This window comes from Lepidochelys kempii, chromosome 7 (assembly GCF_965140285.1).
Source record: "Lepidochelys kempii isolate rLepKem1 chromosome 7, rLepKem1.hap1, whole genome shotgun sequence".
NCBI classification, from domain to species: domain Eukaryota; kingdom Metazoa; phylum Chordata; order Testudines; family Cheloniidae; genus Lepidochelys; species Lepidochelys kempii.
In genome coordinates this window covers 25598318-25624391 of record NC_136386.1, presented here as the reverse complement: position 1 = coordinate 25624391, position 26074 = coordinate 25598318, and the positions used below count along the sequence as shown (strand labels likewise).

At 40.9% G+C, this 26074-nt stretch overlaps 1 protein-coding gene across 3 annotated transcripts in view; it reads right to left on the bottom strand.

Annotated features, from left to right (window-relative positions):
- Positions 1-4389: 4389 nt before the first annotated feature.
- Positions 4390-26074, bottom strand: part of IL17RD (interleukin 17 receptor D) — a 93386-nt gene continuing 71701 nt past the window's right edge. For 2 of the 3 annotated variants that reach the window (XM_073351494.1, XM_073351497.1), the window contains exons 9-13: positions 25160-25214; positions 24032-24142; positions 22385-22569; positions 11621-12557; positions 4390-7960 (exon numbers count right to left, since the gene is read on the bottom strand). In XM_073351494.1, the coding sequence (XP_073207595.1) occupies positions 7845-7960; positions 11621-12557; positions 22385-22569; positions 24032-24142; positions 25160-25214 (1404 nt within the window). In that variant the 3' untranslated portion in view covers positions 4390-7844. The remainder of the gene's footprint in view (positions 7961-11620; positions 12558-22384; positions 22570-24031; positions 24143-25159; positions 25215-26074) is intronic. The other variant, XM_073351496.1, reaches the window with a different exon arrangement.

The window sequence follows — 26074 nt, the reverse complement described above, 5'->3', positions numbered from 1 at the left end:
TAAAATGTGACAAATGTATGTGGGGGAGGGGAAAGTAGGGTGCTGGTTGCTGTATCCACTACTGCATCCAGCTACAGTAGATAGGCACAGCAGCTAGCTATTTCTGCTCAAATGATCAACAATGACATATCTAGCATTGTTGGCATTTAGATCATCCTCATTATGCTTCAGAGTCAACTCCCAGTTGGAAAAGAGGGAGATACTTTACACCTGTGAGAGGTATTGTTACAGGCTATAGGTCTACAAACCCAGGAAGATATCACAGCTGTGATTTCACATTTGAAAGGATCACTTTGCAATCAGAGGTTTACAAGCTTGGTTTTACACAAAGAAATCACACCTGGCCCTACTCCCTGCAAATCCATGTGTGCTGAGGTCAGGATGTTGCACCAGAGCTGAGTTGCACGCCACACAAGATATGCATACTTGCTGCTCAAATCCTGGTCCCCATTGCTGAACATTGGCACATCTCTAATTTTTCTGCCAGGGACTCCTCTGGGCAGGGGCAGGATTTGCCCTTCCATACAGCTTGCATTACTCTAATTTAAGGATCAATATGGCATTAGTCTCCTTATCCCTTTGCATGATCCCATGTGCCATCTCAATCAGGCCTGTTGTCCTCACTAGAAATTTATGTTGTGAGATAACTGGTCAAATGTTTTTGATCTAGTAAAACTCCATCATCCACTTTGTGAGTTATTACAGAAAATGAGAAAAGCTTATGTGAGCAATTTGACTGTGATTTATAACCAAAGGTTTTAAGATCAGAATTGCACAGGCCGTGTACACCAGTTACTAACACTCAGAGTTTTCACCAAGTATCACTGGTGTGTGCTCCCCCGTGGGATAAAAATACCCATTCTACAGATAATTATGCAATAAGTTTCCCTGCCTCATATAGTCATGACATTCTCTTTTCATATAGATCAATTTGCATGCCAAAAGTCACTAAATACTTAGAATTCCAGCTAAAGCAGCAACCCAACAGGAACACATACCATACGCTCACTCCCTCAAATTCAATCTTCCAAGCAAGGCCTTTTGTACTACCCAGCAGCAAGGCCTGAAAAAAGGTAGCTTGGTTTCTGAGGCACACCAGTTCTAAATGCTGCAACAACCTGGAAATCATGAGACAGCCCCCCTCATCCCCTCCAAATGGAGCATTTAAGTTAATAAAATATGAAAATTACCGCTAGTCAGTGCATTATTCCTTCTGCTATTTATTTGTATAATAAACTAAACTTGAATAATTCCCAACTTTTCAGTATTGCAGATTTAGATTTTCATTTTAACAAGTTAAAGATGCTCTGGGAAAGCTGGAGGTTTTGACAGCTGAATAGGGGATAACTGCGGCTTTTGGAACCAGGGAAGTGTGCTTTTTCCTCATCCAGGAAAGAGTGGACATTCTTGACATTGATGAGCAGGCTCATCATCTTTCCCGCCTCTCTGGAGCAGGGCAAGGTGACATGACATTTTTATTTCATAGATAGCTAACAATATAAAATCTCAGTCCATAGCGTAGTTACCCCTACAAAGAAGAGGCATGCTCAATGTAAGTTACGTTTTATCAACTGAGTGCTAATTGAATTTATCCTTTTAAATGCAGAGAGTTCTAATAGACCTAAAACATTTATAATCCTGTCTGTTCAAGTATGGAGAACATGAATAGCTTGTGAAAATGAGGTCTTACTGTAGGTCAAATCAAATAATTTCTGGCAAATTGAAGGAAAATTACCTTTTGACTGACATATGATTTAATCTTCAAAATAATTAATGTCTGATCATTTATATGTTCAGAATACCCAAATTTTATGTAGTGTGTATATTTTATATATGTATATATAACTCATACAAATAATTCTGTGAGGGAATTTCAGTAGCAAGTCACCACATCATTTAAATCAAAGATTAAAAAAAAGAAAGTTAGGCTTCTGGTTTTTGTTTTATTTTAGGGAAAGGAAAACCAAGATACAGTGGAAGAACTCTAACTTGTGCTAGTTCTCATCGCCAGGGAAGTTTTCATTGTCATTTCATTCTTCAAACAAACAAAACCCCAGTTGTTAGGTGGTGTTTTCTCTGGTGGCAACAATATAGTATATTTGAAAACACTGAAAAGTTGCGTGATTGTGACCAGTTGTTCCCGTCTTAAAATTCTTCTAAAATCTCTGCATATTAATGAAGGAATATGGAATATTATAGGATTTCTGCATTGACAACATGTCTTAAAAGACATATAGAGCGTATCAAATGCACATGAAAACTTCACTGAAATCAATTAAGTTGCACCAGTGTACCTGGGGGTGGAATTTGGCTCACTAGTTGGAAATCAGAGGTAAAATCCTAGTCCCACTGAGAAAATTCTCATTGATTTCAAGGGGGGCAGGATTTCACTCTAGATTTCTATGTTAGTTTTAGCTGATGAGTAATTAGGGTTGTAGTTAATTGATTTCATACTAAAATACATTTAAGAATAAATGTTTAAAGAAGACTTGCAAACTCTCTTTAAAAACCCCAGCAACTTCAGTAGCTAGATTCTGAATATACTCAAAAATCCAGGCTAAGTGAAATAGCACATTATTAGTTTACTACATGATTTTTGGTCCCTTGCTATACTTGACCACACTGACCACTGACTTTCCCCACTCCAACTGAAGCCCCAGCATGCACTATTTTATGTCACATTGATCATTAAACCTTGCTGCATGACGGAGCCAGCATACACAGGTAAGGAAATGCCGATGCTTTAAGTACGAAATCATGTTTTTAAAAGAGATCTTCTAGATTTGTAGTTTCAACTGGATACAGGATTCTTCCATTTCATGTTTTAAATGTGTATGTGCTGTTGAACGCTAACCTCGCTTTGTCTTCAGAGGTTGCTCAATACTTCAGTAGAGAGCAGATGACATATAGGGGTGACCTATCTTTGAAAAATTAAACCAGGTAAAGTTCATAGAATGTTTTGCATCCATACACAAATGGTATGGATCTAAAAATGGATTACAAGTGGTCCAATAACCAGTTAGTAAAAGCTACTTTCATCAGGTTTAATAACTATTTAAGGTTTAACCAGTTCTTTATGAACATACTTTATAAACTTGTTTTTTTGCCAATGTCGATGTAGACAAGCTGAAATGGTCCACCTGGTCCTGTCATTACTGTATGACAATGCACTAGAGCAGGCGTTCTCAAACTTTATTGCATCGACAATAAAAATTACTACATGACCCCAGGAGGGGGGACTGAAGCCTGAGCCAGCCCAAGCCCCAGGTGGGGGAGGCCAAAGCCGAAGCCCAAGGGCTTCAGTCCCAGGCAGGGGCCTGTAATCTGAGTCCCAACAACCAGGGTTAAAGCCCTCAGGCTTTGTCCCTGGGCGATGGCGCTCAGGCTTCAGCTTTGGTCCCAGACCCTAGCAAATCTAAGCCAGCCCAGGTGACCCCATTAACATTGGGTCGCGACACACGTTGGGGTCCCGACCCACAGTTTGAGAACCGCTGTACTAGAGGCTTTAAAAAATCTCCCAGAATGCACTGTTACGGCAGACATCCCAGGAATTTTGGGATAGATGTTCAGAGACATTACAAATGAAAAGATTTAAGATGGCATTACTGTGAATGCAAAACTTAAACTCAGTCAGCCTGGCTAGCATGGACAATTAACTGTTTGTGCTTATATCAGTACAGTTACAAGCAATTCAATTCTCTAATTAAACAAGTAATACTTAACACATCCCTTATATATTCGTACATAATTTTCTAGAATAGACAGGGTCATACTGTGTATTAGTCCATTCCAAAAACCCTGACTTACCTGAGTAGTCTTTATTTACGGGGAATAGTTTGCAGAATACATTAGACAAGCGCTTGGAATCCATTTGGATGAAAAAGAGGCTAAATAAAAATTAGATCATTTTCAATTCTTCTGAATCAAACTCATTCAGACCAAACGATCACACATTTTCTGGATGATATGATTAGACTTCACTTGACATACAGAAAATCATGTACTGTTGTGGGACGCTCTGGTAATGTACAGGGAGAATAATTATTGCACTCAAGGAGTCTTACTTCAAAAATTAACAAAATCCATCTTTCTATACAGAACTTGTAGACAACTATGGTTTTTTTACAGCTGTTTGGTATTAAAAGTCCCTCAGTACATATCAGTTTATCTCCTAAATGTGAGATATGAAGAGGAATAAAAATAATTAGGCAGAAAGCTCAGATTCAGTACTATTAACCTGCTAATAGAAGCATAGCGAACTGGTATGTTTGCTTACACTACATATAGCTAAAAAAGAAAAAAACATGCTAATTATAAAAACATAAAAAGTAACAGGACCATGTCTTATGACTTTTTATTTTCATGTTTAACTTCTAAATTATGGTACCATAAAAAAATTTCTGCAAATATCAGCTGCTGTCTACTGTCAGTTTATATACATGTACAAAATACAAAAACTATATTTATCAATGTAAATGTTGAACATACAGCTACGTCTTGCATCCTTAGCTTTCCACTATTTTTTCATCCTCAGAGAAAACATATATCTTATAAACACATCAAAATGATCACATTTCAACACATTTGTAGAGTGTAGTAGTAACAAGAGGGATTATTTCACCATTTACATTCTGGTTAGATTTTACTAACACATGAAAATAGTAGAAAACTAATCTCTAAAATGTATATCAACATATTTGGTTTTTCATTTTTTTTTTTAACAAAAGCTTTTGCTCGTGGCCTCTTAAGGGAAAAAAAACAGAATTCTTGCAAACTCAGTAGTAATTCCCCTCCTCTATCCCCCAAAATATGTATGCAATTTTTCTGAATTTAAAAATCAAAGTGGCTAACTTTGTCAAAAAATCACTATAAAGTAAATTAAACATTATTTCCTTCCATTTTATAATTCCATTTAATTAAAATAAAAATCCAAAGTGGTCTGCTATTTTCTACAGTCTATACACAAAGCCTATAATGACTTCTGTTCTTTTCCCTCACAAAGGCGTTCAAAATTAGGCTTCCATCCACTACCTGGTGGGGAAAAATATATTTGACTAAAATTAATTTGATTGTGGTATCTCCCCAGACTATCTATAACTTCGAGACTCAGTTAAGATTAGCAGGATTGTACAGCAAATTTTTAAGTAAGAAAACACTAATGTTAGTTTGCAACAGATTCATCAATCCATATTTGAAAATGACTGTTTGTTAAGAGTCAAGGGTGAAATCCTGTCCTCGCTGAATTCATGGGGAATTTTGCCATTGATTTCAATGGAGCCAGGAATTCACTCAAATCTTTAGTCCTGCACGAAGTAATAGGCTGTGACCTGTCCAGTCACCTCCCTGTAGAGCTCAGCTTTGCTGCACATAGCAGGTGAAAAACTCCTGCCTAGCATCCAGTCAAACCTCCTGCCTGGTGTCCAGGCATCCAGTCTTCGGTTCTTTCTGCAATGGAACTGCACAAACCCGACTGAGTCAGGGTCCTCCACACCTGCAGGTGGTGGGGCAGGATTTGCTCTTAAATGATGCTATCTAATTTGATCCAAGTACTTTTAAACTTCCAAAGAATGGGGCAACTGTAAGAATTTTGCTTTCAGTACAATCCAAAGCACAGTATATAAGAATCATCTGTAGTTGTTTCCATGCTTTCAGATCATTCGCATACTATTTAGAATTAACTAAGATCCTTGTGACATTTTGAGCTTATGGAATTCACTTTGAGTTTAGCAGAAAAATTACACTGAAAAATAGGTGAGGAGTTTTACATTAGTAGAAGTAAAGCTCCATCATAAATCATAAATACCGGTGTATCTATCTGCCTCATTCTATTGTTTTGTACCACAGTTATGAAGTGTGCTGGATTCTGCTGCCAATGATTACATTTAAATAGGATTCATGTACTCAGATACCTGTTGAGAATTGTATCAAAACCCAGCATTGTTTGTTCATTAAAATAAACAAACACAGAATTGGGAAAGTTCCACTTAGAGAAAGGTTTATGACAAGCTATGGACAGCTATAATTATTATTACACCCTGATTAACACCCAATGCAACCCCAAGTACAATGGGATTGGATAGGGTGTAGTTTAGACCCCAGATTAGTAAATTTAGCACAGATAGCCAAACAGGACATCCTTTGTTATTATTTACAGTGGCAAGATTTGGGGTATTCAAATTTTATTTTGCTTATGAGAAACTGTTGTCTGGAAGCAGTAGGGGTCTCTCACATGAAGATATAACTAAATCATCATTGCAAGAGAAGGAACTTCATGCTGTTTGTCTTCAGACAAATGTGGCCAGATGCAGTATAGGGTGTCTGTAGTTAGAACTTTGCTTAATATAACATGAGTTTAAAATGAATACTTATCCCTTTCACTAGGTAATTTTCACAACTGGGAACTTCAAAATAACCAACACACATTTGTCTTGTGGCTGCCCAATACAAAGATATCCAGATAGCCAGTCACTCACTACCTACTGTAACTTCCTATGCTCCAAATGGATGTGAAGCTGCACATTTTTATGGGGTAACTTGGAGTTTATATACTTTCTACAACAAGCACAAACTCTATTAGGGCTGTCATCAGGCCCAATAATGCCCTACACAAAGACAAGATATGGTGACTCTTTCTCCATCACTCTCTGCATCCTTTCTCCCACCAACCCATCCAGGAAGAGGATAGGAGATTTGCTTTCCACTGCATCATTCTACAGAGGTACAGAGGATTTTTTTTTTAATTATGTAAGTGATATGGTTCACAATTGCCTTATTTGTGAGACATTGTAGCCAGCTTGTCAAGAATGGAATTTTTAAAAAATAGAAATAATTACCCTAGCTCTGGATAGGCTAGCAAGAAGCTTCACTTACTGCATCTATTGCAATGTTCATCCTCAAAGGCTGCAGCATTCTAAAACAGAGTATTCCTAACTCAAATTCCTGAGACTGCAACAAGCTCAATGTGGGAAACACGTAGGGAACAGGAATTTTATCTTCCACAAAATCAGACAGAACTAAGACCATTTAAAAGAAACTGAGTCTGAAGAGAGATTTCCACAAAAAACAATAAAACCTTGAAACGGACATCAAGAAATCCAATAAACATGTGTGTCCTATAGCCTTGCACAGTACCATCCTGGAGTTGAAATGACAGAATGGCACATGTTTCCCTTACATGTGTCTCAAAATCTGGATAGAGATGGAGCTGTGGGGGACAGGACACATGCTTTTACCTTCCACTGGAATGCACTGGACTAGATAAACTTTTTGGAGGGACAGGGTTGAAAAAAATGCTTAAATGTTTGCTAAACGAATATTTGTCTAATATTTGGAGATTTACTAGGTCTGGCCTTTGGCATTTTATGACCATGACTCCTATCACAAAAATCCCACTGATCATCACTAAAATACTCATACTATTAAATATTTCAGCATTTAAAACCAGAATTTCTGCTGCAAAACATGTTGTGCCATTGAGATGGTTAATCATCCAAGCCAAAAGTGACTAGTTATTGTATGGTTCAGTGAAAAATATTTCTAATAAAAACATCAGAAGTGATTTTTGATTGTGATATCTGTAAAGAGTATAATTTCAACATGCAATTTAAGCTGGTAATTTCAAAGTGTATCTTCATCTTTTTCAATGCTACATTTTCAGATCAGAAAAGAGTCTATAAAGAGACCTAAAGGTAAATGTCTACTGGCCACAAATTCCCTTAGGAACAGCAGATCCTTCAAGGAAGCACTTGTTCCTTCAAGAAGTTTTAGCAGTTGGGTGATGTGATGGTTAACACACAAACAGAGCCTATTGATAAAGTGGCGATGCTTAACAATCTTGTAACATATTATAAAGGTGCAATTGCCTGCAGTTCATCGGTATGGATGTGGCAATGAAGTTCTGCTTTACATATTCCAGGGACTAGGCATTTTGTAGGAGTGAGCACAGGGGGTTCTTCTTCGCCTGGGAAAGAAAAAAAAGGGCATGTTATTTTTTGAACGTAATAGTTTTATTTGTACAATGGTATGTTGAAAAGAACACGAGTTGATATCATAATGCCTTATCCTCAGGCCATATCACTATGATCAGAAATAAAGAAATAATGCAAACCTTTCCTCATGGTAGTCTACTCAGAGAAGTTCTCACTGACGAATGGACTAACATTATGTCATGTACAATGAAGGAAGTTAGAGATCTAAGTGAGTTTGAACCTTAGTGCATCAACCCTAATTCAATGGCCTGTCTGAGAGGTTTCTCTTGTGGAACAGTATTCTGTCAGGATGAAAAGTGTTATCAGATCAAACTACTATGAGATGAAAGTGGACACTACTTTAAAGGAGAAAGGAAAGGTCTGTCCTGAAATATGCACAGACATTTGATAACTGCATGACGATTTACCATTAGTCTCGACTTATGTGACTTAAAAAAATTTAAGTATCCACGACAGAAACCTTTTACAGATTATGTAGTCTCCTTATATGATGATGATAATATTCTTTCCATTCTATTAGTATCTCTGGAGGATGTTAAACAGAAGCTACGAAAGTTAGACAATTTTAAAATCAGCAGGTCCAGATAATTTGCATCTAAGAGTTTTAAAAGAGCTGGAAAAGCAGCTCACTGGATCATTAATGTTGATTTTCAGGAAGTCTTGGAGCACTGGGGAAGTTCTAGAAGACTTGAAGAAAGCTAATGTTGTGCCAATTTTTGAAAAGGGTGAACAGGATAACCTGGGTAGTAACAGGCCTGACATTGATCCTGGACAAGATAATGGAGGGGCTCTTACGGGTCTCGATTAATAAAGGACTAAAAGAGGATAATGTAATTAATGAAAATTAACATGGGCATGTGTTTTGAAAATATGTCCTGTCAAACTAACTTGATATCTTTTTTTTATGACGTTACAAGTTTGATTAATAAAGGTAATAGTGTTGACGTTGGTACCGCACAACATTTTTGATGAAAAAAAACAGAGTGATATAAAATTAACATATTAAATGGATTAAGAACTGGCTAACTAACAGGTCTCAAAATGTGGCTGTTAACAAGGAATCATCAAGCAGGTCTGTTTCCTGTGAATCCTGCAGAGATGAGTTCTTGGCCCTACCCAAGTTAACATTTTTATCAATAACCTGGAAGAAAACATAAAATCGTCACTGATAAAGTTTGCAGATGACACAAAAATTGATGGAGTTGTAAATAATGAAGATGACAGATCACTGATACACGACGATCTGGATCTCTTGGTAAACTGGGCGTAAGCAAACAATATGCATCTTAATACAGCTAAAAGTAAATGTATACATCTAGGAACAAAAAATGTAGGACATGCTTACAAGATGGGGGACTCTATCCTGGGAAGCAATGTCTCTAAAAAAATATTTGGGGGTTTTGGCGGATAATCAGCTGAACATGAGCTCCCAATGTGATGCTGTGGCCGAAAGAGCTAATGAGATCCTGGGATGCATTTCAAGTATGAGTAAAGAGGTTATTTTACCTCTGTTATTTATTACTGGTGTGACTGTTGCTGTGTCCTGTTCTGGTGTCCATAATTCAAGAAGAAGGTTGATTAAGTTGGAGAGGGTTCAGAGAACAGCCATGAGAATGATTAAAGGATTAGACAATATGCCTTATAATGAAAGACTTAAGGAGCTCAATCTATTTAGCTTAACAAACACAATGATAAGGGATGACTTGATTACAGTCTATAAATACCTGCAAGGTGAACAAATATTTAATAATGGACTCTTAAATCTAGTGGAGAAAGGTATAACATGATCCAACGGCTGGAACATGAAGCTAGACAAATTCATATACAAAATAATGTGTACATTTTTAACTGTGAGAGTAAATTAACCATTGGAACAGTTCACCAAGGGTTATAGTGGATTCTCCATCAGTGACAATTTTAAAATCAAGATTGGATCTTCTTCTAAAAGATATGCTCCAGGTATTATTTTGGGGAAATTCTATGGCCTGTGTTACACAGGAGGTCAGGCTAGATGATCGTAATGGTCCCTTCTGGCCTTAGAATCTATGAACCCAGGTGTTTATTGATTCAAAATGTAGAGGTTGTTATGACTGCTCCTAAATCCCATACTCAGTACATGATGCTGACTTATAATGCATATATAAATATCATGGGTATGTGGGACAATTAGGCGAAAGTACAGGTTGCAATGTATTTAGTAGGCACACAATGCTCAATTCTAGATTTCTCTCTCTTCCAACTTACCTGTGGCCTACTGGACATTGTGGCTTAGAAGAGGGGAGGTGGCTGAGACCCTAGCCATACATGACCAATGTGGGTTGGGAGAAGTAATTGAAAAAAGTAGCAAGGGTTATTCAGGGTCATATAATTGGGTGAGTATGCCCATTGTTTGTAATACAGCCTTGGAACCTCTTCCGTAAGGTTCACTGCTATCAGCTCACCCATGTTAAAATACAATTTGCTCAATTGATACTAGAACTTTAAAATGTTAGTTAAAACATATTAGCTATGTGACTTCAGAACCAATTATTGGAGAGATTGCCTCTCTCCTCTTGTAATTCCTGGGCAGCAAAGATGCTTCAGCTGACAGCCCTGTGATTCAAACAGGACGGGGACTGCTGGACGAGCATTTTCCTCGTGGGCCCCTTAACTCTGAAACTGACATCTCAGCTTGCTCTGATAGCCTGAAGTCTAGCAGCATGCAAGGTTTTTCCAGGCCTTTGAGGAAGTGATGGATTAGCAGTGTTGAGGGAGTTAAAGAGAACTACATGTGTGAATTCTGAATGAATGACTGGGTGAGGTGGTGTTCAAGGCTTACTCAATAAAAATGGTAAATCTGTATGTTCCCCACATTTGGCATTTCAGATTTTATATGTTTTCTCCAACAGGCCTGCTACTCAACTCTTCCATATCTACTGTCATCTCCACATCCACCTTGTAGCAAATGGTACTTATGACTAAGAGTCTGAACTTTAATACCCACCAAGGTAAATTCAGTTTCTTAAAAGACAAGACTTAAAAGACTCAGCATACATTGAACAAACAGTGAATCATTCAAGCTTATGACCCTCTAAATAGAATGTTTGCCTGTTCAGTTTGCTTAGGGAAGAGCTGAAAGTCAGTAGATCACACTAATTACAATAAATACAATGCTGAATACTGTTTTTCCCCAGTTCTTAAACCACATTCAATACATCATGGTCAATGAGACAACAGCAGCAGATAGCATTTATGTAGCATATGTTATAAAAAGCCTTATATCTTGTGTGGGTTTGAGCTTTTCGTTAACTGCAGTACAGTAATGACTCTGGATCAGCTCAGGGAAGACACCGTTTTATATTCTATTAGAGCTACATGCAAACTGAAAATTTTTAAGAAGTTTCAATAAGCTTAGAGAATGGTCAAAATTTAAAACTTTGATGAATATTTTTTACCACCAACTAAAAAAATTAAAAAGTTTTCCTTTTTTGACTAGCTCTATATTTTAACTAGCTTTCTCTCCAGCTTCTCATATGGTCCCTTATTCCATGATATCTTATGTACTCAATGTTCAGTTTTATGTTGCTAAAGGTATTACAGCAACATGTGAATATTTTGTATTAATGCAATTTAGAAAAACTACTGCATCTTACCTAAACCTGAAGATGAAGAGACACTCTCTGTAATGGAAGAGGTTTCAGTTTGGTCTGTCAAAAGTCCATCCATTAAAGGTAAAGATAACTCAGATGAAGGAACAGAAGAATCATAGATTCCTGAATCCCGGGGCATATCTGGAAGATTGGCAGCTTTTACAACATGCAACAATGGCTGAAGAACAGAGCTACCAACTTGAATGTCCTGAGTCTCTACATCTTCTCCAAGGTTAAAGTGCTGAATTATACAGTGAGAGTCTGAATTTACAGTAGGAATAATATTTACATCTGTTTTCAGGTAGAAATCCCCATCAGTCACCTGTTTACTCACTAAGTCATTTAAAACCAAGCCTGAGTCAAATTTTTCCATCACAGGTTCTTGGTAATGTAAAGGAGGTTGAGGAAAAGGAATGAGTTGTTTCTCAAACCAGTCAGGCTCCTGATCAATGAACTGGTGCATATTGCAAATGGCAACATAAAGGGACCGGCCAGATTTGCTCCTGAAGTAGTTTCTTTTGCTAATATTTACCGGGTACACCTCTGAATCCTGAAGGCTCAGCTCTCTGGAGTGTAAGTGAGAGTAAAGCTGAGGGAGGTTATCCATGAGCTTGTACTTTGTACTTAGATCCACAATGCCAGGAATGTCACCCTCACAGGAGTAGTCAAAGTAGACCGCAATGAACTTGCAGAGGTCATCTGAATTCTGCTTTGCCTGACGCAGCTTCTCTGCAATGATAGATATGGCAAGCAGAAAGAGTTCTCCTTTCTCGGCATCTCTGGTTGCTCCCTTGTGCTTCCAGTTCTTTTTTTCCACAAAGTATTTCATTCCCTTGGAACATACAATGATGATAAATTGGGACTCATTGATTTTTTGAATAAGCCACTCTTTCTGCCCTTCTTTACAATATTTTAAATCTTCCCAGATATCCAGTGCAACCTGGAAAAGAAGAGAGCATCTGGGTTAACATACAATGCTGGATTTAGCAACTGAACAAAGGCTAGATGTGTTGTAAATGCTCAATGAACCCACTTGTATTTATTAAGCAGATGTGAATCAAAGATGAGGAAGACTAAGGTTGTCTATGCTGTGAATGGAAACTATTTTCAAACAGAAATAAGTAATACATTTTAAAAGTAGTTAACAAAGGGGTAAACTCTGACTCTTGATCACTTGGGTAAGCACTTACTGACATGAAGAGTCATTCTGAAGTCAATGGAACTACTTGTGTCGTGAAGTGCTCATCAAAGTGAGTAAGGGTTGTACATTTGGCATGGGAACTATAACATTTTCAATGGGTTACAGAAACCTGCAGGCCCTGTGGGCAAGAAGGCTAACTTTCACAACTGTTCTAATGAAAATGTTAGTTATAATGTATTTTTGCTGCCTAACTATTGTTTAAGGAACAATATACCTACATTCCTGTATTACTTGTGTATAGGGCCCTATCAATTTCACGGCCATGAAAAACATGTCACAGACCGTGAAATAAGCCCTTCCCCGTGAAACCCGATCTCCCCTTGTTCCTAGGAATGCTCCAGTAAAGGGTGCTCCTAGCTCCGCTTGGGCTGGGGAGGGACAGCTGCTCTGGGACAGGGGGAGGGGAGGAAGAGACCAGACCCACCTCTGGGTTCCTCCCCCTGCTGCAGGACACTCTAGGATTGGGCAGCAGCCCTAGAGGTTCCTGCAGCTGGAGGAGACTTGAGGAGTTGGGTCCAATTGTCCCTGTGCTGCTGGGAGCACCGGAGCAGGGGGCTCCTAGCTGCTAGTCGGGGCATGGCTGCGGCAGAACAGGACTTGCTCTTTCTCTGCAAAGCTGCTCTTGAGTATCAATCCCGGCTGCAGATAGTTCTGCACCCCCTCTGCCCCACTCGCTTCCTGTCCCCCTCCCTTTGTAGCTGCCTGGGGAGGGGACATTGTACAGGGAACTGCCCTCCCTTCCACATGCAATTATTAGCTTATTTCAATAAAAATAAAAAGGCGAAGCGCTTGACAGAATTTTTTGATTGACACTTTACAGCAGCAAATCACACTCAGGGCTCAACTCACTGATTTGGTATATATAGACATTGCGGAGGTTTTGTAGTGTAGCAATCTCAATTGACTGCCCACCAGAAGACATGCGTAATTACTGTAAAATGAGTGTCCAAAATAAATTTAAAAAAATCTCAAAAATGATTACTGCAGCGGATTGTGTTAAAGAATTTGGAAGCCTAATACTACATGCCGATGGTGACAAACTATTTTGTACAAGCTGCAATGGTTCATTGGATCACACACGTCGGGGAACACTTGAATACCACTTAGACTCAAAAATCTATCAAAGCAGAAAGAAGGCTGCAGACAGTGAATTGCTGGTAAACAAAAAGTTAAAAAAACAAAAACCAATTTCTTCTCCTTTTCAGAAGATGACAGCGAGCTCTGAGACCAGTCATTTAGCTAGAATGGAACTTGTGGATGCATTTGTAAGTGCTAATATACCACTGGAAAAACTTGATCACCCAAAACTGCGTGAGTTCATTCAACGGAATGTACAAAATGCCGGTTGCTTACTCAGTACAAATAAGCTACGACAGGCCTACTTTCCAAAGGTTTTTGCTACACATTTTGAGGAGATGAAGTCTCAGATTAACTCATGTGAGTCTTTTGAAATTATTTAGGATGACCCCACAGATGAGCAAGACAACTGTGTTCTGTTTGATTTTATTTCTGACAAGACCGAAGATGTACAGACAGGAAACTAACAACAGTGCTCCTGTTGATGGTGGATGTAACCTTGCTTAATGCAATTCCTGGCTTTGATAAGAACTGTAAACTGGAAATACCTGCTTACAAAAATATTGCAAAAGAAGCGGACCGTAGTTTGCCTGTGCTGCCGTTTTGGAACTCAGTGGAAGGCTGAATTCCCCATTTTGCAAGGCTAGCTCAGCGCTGCCTGACAATTCCAACAAACTCCCTGGATGCAGAGAGAGCAGTTTCTAAACACAGACAAGTGTCTTCAGCACAGAGATAGGAAATGAAGAAAGACACAGTTGCTGGATGGTCCATGCTGACATTCAATTAATGACATTTGAAACCAGAACATTTTTTTCCACTTGTTTTTGTTAACATAAGACTTTTGTTCTCAAGTTTGAGGCTACCAATTGAGATCACTACCCTACAAAACTGTCTCAGATGCCCATATCTACCAATCAGGGAGTTGAGTGTTATTTGCTGCTGTAAAGTGTCAATCAATAAATCCTGTCGAGTTCACCTGATCTTTTTTATTTTATTGAAACAAGCTAATAATTGCATCTTGAAGGGGGGCGCACTCTGTACAGTGACCTCTCCTCCTGTGGCTGCGGAGCGCTGGGGGCAAGTGAGAGAGAGAGAGAGAGTGTGTGTGTGTGCACGCACAGAGCTTTCTGCAGCTGGGAGAAGTACCCAAGAGCAGCCATGCAGAGGAAGAGCAAGCCAGGACTAGCAGCTAGGAGCCCCTGGCTGGGGAGCTCCCAGCAGCAGGGAGGCAATCAGACCGACCTCCACCTCCGGGAACCTCCTGTGGCTGCAGGAAGCTCCGCGGTTGCTGCCTTCAGAATCCAGCTCTGAAGGTAGCACAGAAGTGAGGGTGGCAATCCCATGACCCCCCCTATAACAGGTTTGCGACTCCCCCCCACTCCCTTTTTGGGTCATGACTCCCATGATTACATCATCTTGAAATTTCAGATTTAAACACCTGAAAACGTAAAATTTACCAATTTTCAAATCCTATGGCCGTTAAATTGACCATTATGGACCTTGAATTTGGTAGGGCCCTACTTATAAGGCACCAAATCTACAAATAACAGTACAAGGCCAAACTATTATGTGTTTGTTGGGTAGCTGCTTCCAAAGCAGGGGGTAAAAACACTGCAGTGTCGGTGCTTGTGAAGAAGAAACAAACCTGGAAAATTTCGGAAGAGTGGCCCCAAGTGACTGACCATTTATCTACCTGGTTAAAGAGTGAAATGAACCCACTCTGAACACTCCACTTTATGTGCTACATGCAATTCTTAATTATTGTACACTTTTGGGATTAACATGTTGAATCTGCTGTAAATACACATTCTGTTATCTCCTCGTATGATTCTACTATGCTAGCAACAATGTACAAAACAAATTATATATAATATACAAGAAGCTACTGCACAGGATCATGATCCCAAGAATGCATAAGAACTTTGAAGATATGTGGTGGGTCCGGTATCATTTTACAGCTGGGATATATGTTGCCTTGATAAATATGTGTGTGTGTGTTGGGGCGGGGGGAGAGGGAGAGAGAGAGAGAGAGAGAGAAAGGAGGATGAGGAGAAGAGAGTTGTCAGTGAAAGACCAGGAATTGTGCTTTTACTATTTGTACTTATGAACAAGGCTTTTTAATTTTAGCATAATTAGGTTAGCATTTTAAACAGCAATAAATGCCATTCCCCTTTGCTTTATTAGACAATAATCCAATTCCGTAGGCCAAAGATACAGACACTTTCATTGTCATCTTTTAAACTTTGTTTTTTTATATTAAACACCACTGCTACATAGTCTATCTTTATCTAGGTCTAGTTGTCCTTTATTTACCAAATATTGAATGACCGCAGAGGTGTTATGCAAAAAGCACTTGGCTTTAACTCCATTCCACATAGCTGTGGTGATGCTGTGCTATCATCACAACTGAAAAAAAGGAATTCAGACAAGATAAATATACATCTTATTCTGTTTTAAGTATGAATAAATTATTAACATAAAAATAAAATAACAGAAGCACAAAAATGAAAAAGAGCAATGATTTTAAATAATGTATTCTGCCACTAGGGGACACACATGCTATATGACCGAATACTAATATTTGAATTCATACATAATACTAGCTAGACTTTGATTGGATTAAAGTTTAACAAAAGAAAACATAAATGTTTTCTATAAACTAATAATTATTTTGCCTTCTTAAAAGTGAACTATTCGTTACATTCTCTCTCAGGTTTAGAAAACAGCCAGAGAATTTGAACCTAATCAGTCAAATTGTCATTTTGATATTTTTCTGATATCATTTTGAATCAAAGACAGACAGTAAAAAATAAATAAATAAATAAAAATAAAAGATACAGGCCTAGGTCATGTTTTTATATGCCATTAAAAATGCAGTTTGATGTTTTCATATAGCATCAAAAGAATGAAAAATTTACTGAATAAGCCATTGAGGATGATAAAGAATTTCAGGGGTTAATCCAAATTAGCAAGGTTTTATTATGTATAATGCGTGTGTTGCACAAATCCTTCTTCTTTCTGATTGATTCAAATGTGCATGCATGGGATCACTGCTTCAATACCAAGGCATAAGAGGTGCCTTAGAAATATTAAACTAGATTAGACAGATTATAGAGCTTCTTTGTGGCTGTAATCTACAGAAGATATAAATTCTGATAGACAAGCATAATGTGTGCATATGCTTCTGGTAACTAATATATAAAGAGCTAAGAATGACTGAATGAGAGCATTAGGACTGACACAAATTATCTACAATATTGTGTCTTATGCATTATTTGGTTTGCTTTTTTTCTCTAAATGGAAAATTTTCACACAGTGTGACAAAGTTCCTCCTCTACCTTGGTGGACTAATATATCTGCCTTCTATTACTCTTCTGTAGCCATCTGGCCCAACCCCGTCACATATCCCCCCTGCCTCTGCTCAACACTACGGGGTTGGGCAACTTGGGACGTCAGGGAGTGTACTCGTGACAAGCCATCTGCATTGCCATGGTGGTTTCCAGCCCAGTGTTCTATGGTGAATTGGAAAGGTTGTAGGGACAGGAACCATCTGGTCACCCTTGTGTTCTTCTCTTTATTTTGCTGCATCCACTGGAGGGGTGGTCGGTCACAACGGTAAACCATCGTCCCAAAAGGTAATAATGTAGTGTTTCCATGGCCCATTTCACAGTGAGGCACTCTCTTTCAACCATGGCATACTTCTGCTCTCTCGGGAGGAGTTTCCTGCTGAGGTAGAGGATTGGGTGTTCTTCATCTCCAACCATCTGCGATAGGACAGCTCCCAATCCTACTTCAGAGGCATTTGTTTGTAAAATGAATTCTTTGTTGAAGTCTGGGGCTAGAAGCACGGGGTTACTGCAGAGGGCTGTCCGTAGATCCATGAATGCTTTCTCTGCGGCATCTGTCCACTTCACCATGTCTGGACCCCGGGCTTTTATCAGATCTGTCAGGGGATTCGCTCTGGTAGCAAAATGGGGAATAAATCGTCAGTAGTACCCCACCGCACCCAGGAATGCCTGGACTTGCTTTTTCCGATTTGGCCAGGGCCAATTTTGGATAGCCTCTAGTTTGTTTAGTTGGGGCTTGACCATGCCCCTTCCTACAATGTAGCCAAGGTATTTAGCCTCGGCTAGCCCTATAGCACACTTGGCTGGGTTGGCTGTGAGGCCAGCCCATCTTAGCATGTCCAGAACCACTTCCACCTTTTCTAAGTGGGTTTCCCAGTCGGGGGTGTGAATAATCACATCATCCAGGTATGCCACTGCATAACTGGTATGGGGCCATAGGAGCTTGTCCATAAGACGCTGGAAGGTGGCAGGTGCCCCATGCAGTCCAAAACGAAGAACAGTATATTGAAACACACCTGATAGGGCCTTAAAGTTACCTCTGCCCCAGGGTCTGTGATAATGTGGTGATAGGCTTCGGTGGTCCGACCTGGTTTGATTGAAAACACGTCCTGGTATCAGTTGATCATCTCAGTTACCTCCTTCTTCTGGTTTAGTGTCAGATCAGTGGATATCCTGATCTGCTCCTGCATGTTATTTCCCTGGATCGGGGTCTCTTGGGCCACTACACACGCTTCTCGTTGGTGCCAAGGCTTTAAGAGGTTAATGTGATAAATTTGTTCTTGTTTCCGGCATCCTGGCTGCCATACCTTGTAGGTTACTTCCCCCACGGGTTCAACCACCTCATAAGGCCCCTGCCATTGGGCCAAAAGCTTGCTTTCTGCTGTGGGTACCAACACCCTTACCCAATCCCCTGGTTGGAACTGTCGGACTTTTGCCTGTTAATTGTAATGGGTTTGCTGGGCCTCCTGCACCTTTTCCAAATGTTCCTGTACAATAGGGGTGACCCGGGCTATCCGTTCTCGCATCTGCAACACATGGTCAATTATATTTCTCCCCTCATTGGGTTCCTCTTCCCAGATTTCTTTTGTGATATCTAGTATGCCACGGGGGTGGCATCTGTATAATAATTCAAAGGGGAAAAAACCCAGTTGAGGCCTGAGGTACCTCCTGGACTGCAAACATAAGGTAGAGTAGTAGGGTGTCCCAATCCTTCCCGTCCCGACATCATTTTCCTTATCATTGCCTTGAGGGTTCGGTTAAACCTTTCTACCAGCCCATGGGTCTGCGGATGATAGACAGAAGTTCTCAGGATATGTACATGGAGCAGCATACAGAGGTCCTTCATTAGCTTCGACATAAATGGGGTACCTTGCTCTGTTTATATCTTCTTTGGTAGCCCCACTAGGGCGAAGATCCCCACCAACTCTTTAGCTATCATTTTAGAGGCCGTGTTCCGCAGGGGGACGGCTTCCGGGTAGCGAGTAGCATAATCCAGAATGACAGATATATATTGGTGGCCCCAGGGTGTCTTCTCCAGGGGTCCCACTAGGTCCATGGCTATTCGCTCGAAGGAGACCTCTATGATAGGAAGGGGTACTAAAGGTGCCCTCAAGTGGGGACGGGGAGTGTGCAGCTGACACTCTGGGCAGGACACACAGTACCTCCGCACTTCTTCATGTACTCCGGGCCAGAAGAATCGTCGCAGGACCCGCGCCAGGGTCTTCTCTACCCTCAAATGGCCCCCAAAAAGATGACTATGGGCCAGACTTAATACAGCATTCTGGTGTTTTTGAGGTACTAGGATCTGCCTTACCTTCTGCCCCTTTACTGGTGCAAGCTCGTATAAGAGATTCTTCTTCATTATGAAGTAGGGTCCTGGTCCCCGGGTTTTCCCTTCCACGGGGACCCCATCTATTTCGGTCACCTCTTTCCTAATGTTGTAGTACCTTGGGACTTCAGCCTGGTCCCGTCGAATATTTCCTCTCCTGGGACTAATCTGCCTCAGATCTAGGGGGCCAATCTCTGTTGGCTCTACTGGTTCAGAGGCATTAGGGTGTGGGTCAGACTTGGGTGCTTCTCCCTCCTGGGTGGCCTCCTTTTCAGCTGCTCGGGTCCACCTACCTACGAGAGCAACCCTCTGGCTTTATTCGAGTTCCCAAGGCCTTAGCTGCCCTTCTTTCCCTTTTCGTCTTTTTACCCTGTCTGGGAGTGGAGAACAAATCTGGGGATATTTCAGAGAAGATTGGGGGTTGACAGTCTACTGTGGATGCGTCACTAACTTCAGGGCTTCCCCCTTCCTCTAATTCCCATACCGGGAGTAAGTCTCCAAAGCCTGGGACGTCCCTCCCTATGAGCACCAGGTATGGGAGTTCAGGGATTACACCTGCTGCTACCTCATTAGTGTTCCCCTGAACCTCGATTTTTACTGGAATGGTGGGGTAATAACCAACTGTCCCATGGACGCATGTTATCCCAGTACGCTTAAGCCACAGCAGCTGACTATGCTTCACGAGCTTTCCCGAGACAAGTGTGATAGCACTCCCCGAATCAACCAGTGCTGTGGTCTCTACCCCATTTAGCTTCACTAGTCTGGTGTACATATGTGGGGTTAGTGAGACCCCCACAAGGTGGATTAGGGAGCATGGGTCTGCCCAGTTCCCCAGGTTACACTGCATAGGCTCCTCGGCATTGGGATACTGTCCCCACTCCCCACAGTGGGATGTGTCCCCACTCCCCACAGGCGTAACATCTGTATAGAGCCCTAGGCATTCCCCGGTCTCTTGGTTTGGGCAGTCTAACATCAGGATCCTCTTCCCCCTCAGTGCTCCAACATTTTGTGGCTTCTGGTGGGCCTTCAGCCCCTCTCTTTTTCCACCTGGGCTCTCCTGGTGGCCCAGTCACCCGAGCTTTCGGTCTTGGTGCTGCTAGTTTAACCCGGGGTGCTTCTTCCTTAACTGGTCAGGTCAGCTCCCTCACCGTCCTTTGCCTTTCTACCAGTGCAACAACCTTGTTGTACGTGGAGGGTTCATTCTGGCTTACCCAAGCACGAAGGTCTGGCGGTAGTTCTCTCATGTACCGGTCAATGACCAGAACCTCTAGTATTTCCTCCGGACTCTGGGACTCAGTTTGTAGCCACCTTCATGCGAGATGGATGAGGTCATATAATTGGGACCATGGGGGTTTTGTTTTCCTGGTACTTCCACTCATGATATTGCTGGGCCCTCACTGCAGTCGTTACCCCAGATCTGGCCAGGATCTCTGCTTTCAGCTGGGGGTAGTCTGCCACAGCCTCTTCAGGCAAATCATAGTAGGCCTTCGGGGCCTCCCCACACAGGAATGGCGCGAGGATACCAGACCACTGTTCTTAGGGCCAAGCCTCCCACAGGGCTGTCCTCTCAAAGGCCAGGAGGTATGCCTCTACATCATCCTCCCGCATCATTTTCTGCAGCCAATTGTTGGCCTGCATGATCTGCGTCCCATCATGGCCGCGGTTCAGCTCTGTAAGGGCCTTTACCTGGTTTACCAGTTCCCGCAACATAGCCCAGTCTTGACCAGCCTGGTCCATCAGCAGGTGATTTGTCTCTTGCTGCAGCCGCACAGCCTCCTGTTGGGCGGCTGCCTGGACATGGGTAGCCTCCTGCTGGGCAGCCGTGGCTTATATCAGTGCCCGCACTACCTCCTCCATTGTGGTGAAAAAAAATAAAATAAAAATAGACCCTCTCCCCTCCCCCCTTTTTCCCCCCAAACACCCTCCTTCTTCCGCCGTGCTGTGTACACCAAATCCCACTCCTGACACCAGTCGTGACAAAGTTCCTCCTCTACCTTGGTGGGTCTTGCGCTTATTGGCGGATTTGCTCACCTTGGAGCTTCACGGCAGCCCTCAGTTTGACCGTTTTTCTGAACCCACAGTCCAGGTCGACTCCTCCTGTGTCTGACCAGGAGTTGGGAGGTTTGGGAGGAACCCGGGCCCGCCCTCTACTCCGGGTTCCAGCCCAGGGCCCTGTGGAATGCAGCTGTCTAGAGTGCCTCCTGGAACAGCCGTGTGACAGTGACAACTCCCTGGGCTACTTCCCCATGGCCTCCTCCTCCTTTATTCTCACAATAGTACCTTCCTCCTGGTGTCTGATAATACTTGTACTCCTCAGTCCTCCAACAGTATGCATTCTCACTCTCAGCTTGTAGCGCCTCTTGCTCCCAGCTCCTCACACGCGCACCACAAACTGAAGTGAGGTCCTTTTTAAACCCAGGTGCCCTGATTAGCCTGCCTTGATTGATTCTAGTAGCTTCTTGATTGGCTGCAGGTGTTCTAATCAGCCTGTCTTAATCGTGTCCAGAAGGTTCCTGATTGTTCTGGAACCTTCCCTGTTACCTTACCCAGGGAAAAGGGACCTACTTAACCTGGGGCTAATATATCTGCCTTCTATTACTCTCCTGTAGCCATCTGGCCCAACCCCGTCACAATAGATAAAATTAATGTAGGCAGTTTCCACTAACACTAATGGAAGTTACTCTGTTTACCAAAGAGATTAGAATATCTCTGTCTAAGTGAAATATTTTCAAGGACTAGGCTATCATGTGTTTTGGGGGTAATATTTTGAATAAGGCAATTCCAAACATGAAAAGAAGAAGTGGTGATCTTACCTCACAGCCACAGAAGTCCTGAAGGAAATAAGCGAAACACTGAATGACATTTATGTGTTTCTGGCAATCTTTACTGGAATAGCAGATGAACACTTTTGGTCGGGGACGTAGCCTTTCCACATGGAGTGCTGCAGCATATGTAGAAGATTCCGAGCTCTCCTCATCTAAATGGGAATATATATTTTCTAAATTGGAAGGGGAAAAAAAAGCAAAAATCTTCACCGTATACAAGATCAAAAATTTTCTTTAAACCTTGACAGACTTATTATTCAAGTATCTAGTAAAAGGCTCTTCATCCCAAGACATTCATCTTTCCCTCCTTTCTTCCTCCTCCATTTTATCAGCCTGTGAGGTGAAAGATGTTACTGATTGGATAGTTACTGCCTGTGCAAAGACCTGTCTAGAAAGATTTGCTTTGTGAATAGAAGAAGTAAGGCAGTTTCACCTCCACTCACCCTATGAAATTACCACAGTACTGTTATAGGCACCTCACCTCTTTGTTCAGAAATCAGAAACCTCAAACATGCTTCCCTGTGAGAGTTTCCTGCTTAGTAATGTAATGGGCTCCTTTTAAAACAGTGATACTTGTAGGGGAAGAGAATGAAACTCCAGGAAGCTGGTACCTTTCAGAAACATGTGCAATATCTCTCTGTGGCATGCCCATATTCTTTAGCGTTCATCTGAGTTTTTGCTGGAGCCATGCTACTATGTCATAAAGGGCCAGAAGGGAAAAGGACTCAACCCAGATAACTTCTGTCATCTGTAGTATCCCTCATCCCCAAGATCCAGAGAGATATCACAGATCTGAGGCTTAGGGGCTTAAACCCCATCTTCTATATGAGGGAAACCCAATCACTCCCTGAAACCGTAGTATTGACTAATTCCTGATAAATCAGTGTGGCAGGTATTGCTTGCAAGCTCCACCCTAGATATAAGGGAGGCAAAAGTGAGCAGAGGTTGCTGGAGTCTAAGCTAGGAAGTGTCTGCAGGGAAACCTTATGAATAGTCAAATGTAAGGAGAAGGATTAGCCTGAGATTTAAGGGGTTTTGTTGTTATCTGAATTCTGAATAAAGCCAACCAAGAAGGGGGGAGTAAGTTTGGACTAAATCTAGTGGGTGCAGATTCTGTTCCATGGCAGACTGCGAATTACACCTGCTTACATGCACACTTCAGGGTTTTGCTTTCCTTCCACTATGATTCATCCGTTAAATAATTCTGTATTGAAAGAGGAAATAGTCTAAAATATATCGTCTTCAGGATCTCTTCACTCTCTGCATAGTCTTATCTCCCCTCCACTACTTTCACTAATAAACATTCAAAACAAACAAAAAACAAACGAAATAAGTTTTCTCTTCACACAACCCAACTTGTCCTTCTGCTGGATTTTGCAGTGAAGTCATAGTGCAAGACATATGACACAATATTTTCCTGGGTAACAAATTAATACCAAACACTGGATTTTAAGACTTTGCTTCAAGTTCAAGCAGATGCAGAGGTTTGGAGGTGAGGTCGGGTTAGGGAGAGTGAAAAGGAAATCTCTTATGATAAAGAAATTTGTGTTTTGAATAAATCTATTTTCCTTTCAGATTTGCTCTGACAAGCAAACTCTCCTTCAAATAAAACGACATGCCAAACAAACACCATACCTTGTTGTTTTTTACGGCACATCACTGTGAAAAGCGTTGCAAATGCTGAGATGACAACTAAGGGAACGGTAATGGCAATGGCCCTTATTGGTCCAGCCCACGGGGAATGTACTTTAAAAAATAAAGCAGAATTAGCACTGTGCAAGTAAGTTATGGTATCATTATCTAATCTTATCTTCATATTTGATACTGACTGCCACTGCAGCACGCTATCATCAAATAATTCTCAAATATACAAAATATAAAGCTATGATCTGAGTGCCTTCCAATAATGCATTAAATAAGGTGACTAACGTCTATTGCATGTGGTTTGTTCTGTCTCATTCTCTCCCCAGGGAAAGAATTGTGTGTGTAGGGCAGTTTTGTTTTGGTTGGGTTCTGTTTATTTTTTAAATGTTCTGCTCTGTTTTTATGTTAGAGAAGGCAGGTTGAAGAAATGTGCCTTGCACTTGGAATGAAGTTGGTGAGGTTTCTGATGGTCCTTGGTGCCTGTGGGAATTTGGCATCAAATTGGTCCCAGAGAAAGCTCTGTCTCCTGCACAGATAAGTCTACCCTAATGGTTGAAAGTTCCATAGTGCTTGAGGAACAAGTTGTCACCCACAGTCTTCATCCCATCATGGGATCTTTGTGATAATTGATTGCAAGGTAACCACTGTAGAACTTTATTTAGTGTGTGATTACATTAGTCCTACAATAGGTTGCTTACATATTTGCATTACATTATTTCCACACTCTGCTTGCAGGCTACTACTTGCATGTGACTAAGATACAGTCTCATCAATTTTTAAACTGATTTTTTACACTAGTGTATATAGCAAAAATTAGTTTCTGGTAAGGATTCCTCGTTCTACAATATTTTGATGTAAAACTACTAACAGCCAAAATCATATTTATACTTAATTTTATCTTGCACAATTTGCTTTTGCAATTCTTTACAAGCACAAAATGGAAGTAAAAATCACAGATGTACAAAAGCAATATTATTTTTTGTCAAAAAGATCACAAGACTGCATTTAAGTGTGTGGTCAAACCCCATTAGTCCTATCATTATTATTCTGGCAAATGATCTTCAACACAAATTATCACTACAAACGAGTACAAGTTGACTTTAAAAAGAAAATTCTTACCTGGTTTTAGTGCATAGTGCATTGTTTTCCTTGTTGTGTTACTGTCATCAACCAGCTTTAAAAAAGAAAATTCTCATTATAAATACTGGAAGAGATACAGAAAAATGCTTTTTGCAATGTGAAAAACACTGCAATTACCCCAAGGACCAGAACTGAGGGAAGCTACCATTACAAATGACCGATGAGAAGTACCTAGAATTAGTGATTTCTAGATAGGATCAGGGATGAGTAGAATACAAATCATATTGCGGTAAAACTGGAATACTATCCTCAAACAAAACCTGCCTATTAAAAAAAGGAAACAACCCAACCCAATTAATGTCCAAGACAAAGGAAAAGGGGGTAAGAGGGAGGGAGGAGGAATGGAAGTGGGATGTAGGGGTAAAAGTCTCATGAATAGGCTCCATATTCTTTGAATCCTCTCTATTAATAAAAAATGGAGATGGTTAAATTTTTTCACAATCAGCAAAAATACACAAAACATCTTCAATGAACATTTTCATGAACATTTTTTGCCTTTTCTTCCCCTACTCAAATAAAAGCACCTAATAGACTTTTACTCAGTGGGTCCAAAATCCTCAACATAATTATTTTATGTTGTTGGATGATCATATTACAGCAGTAACTCAGTTAGCTTTTTGCCATTTGCATCTGAGCAGGAGGTTGCATGCCTTTGTTACCTCAAGATTAGAATATTAAAAGGTGCTCTACAGGGGGCTACCCCTTAAAGCTATTTGAAGACTGAGTTGGTGCAGAATGCAGCAGCTTGCTTACTGAATAGGGGATCTCGCTGGGACCATATTGTACAAGGTATTCCAGAATCTGCATTGGCTGCCTACTGGTCCCCGGGTAGAGTTTAAGATGTTGGTTATGATCTCTAAAGTCCTAAAAGGCCTGGGACCTGCCTGCCTGAGA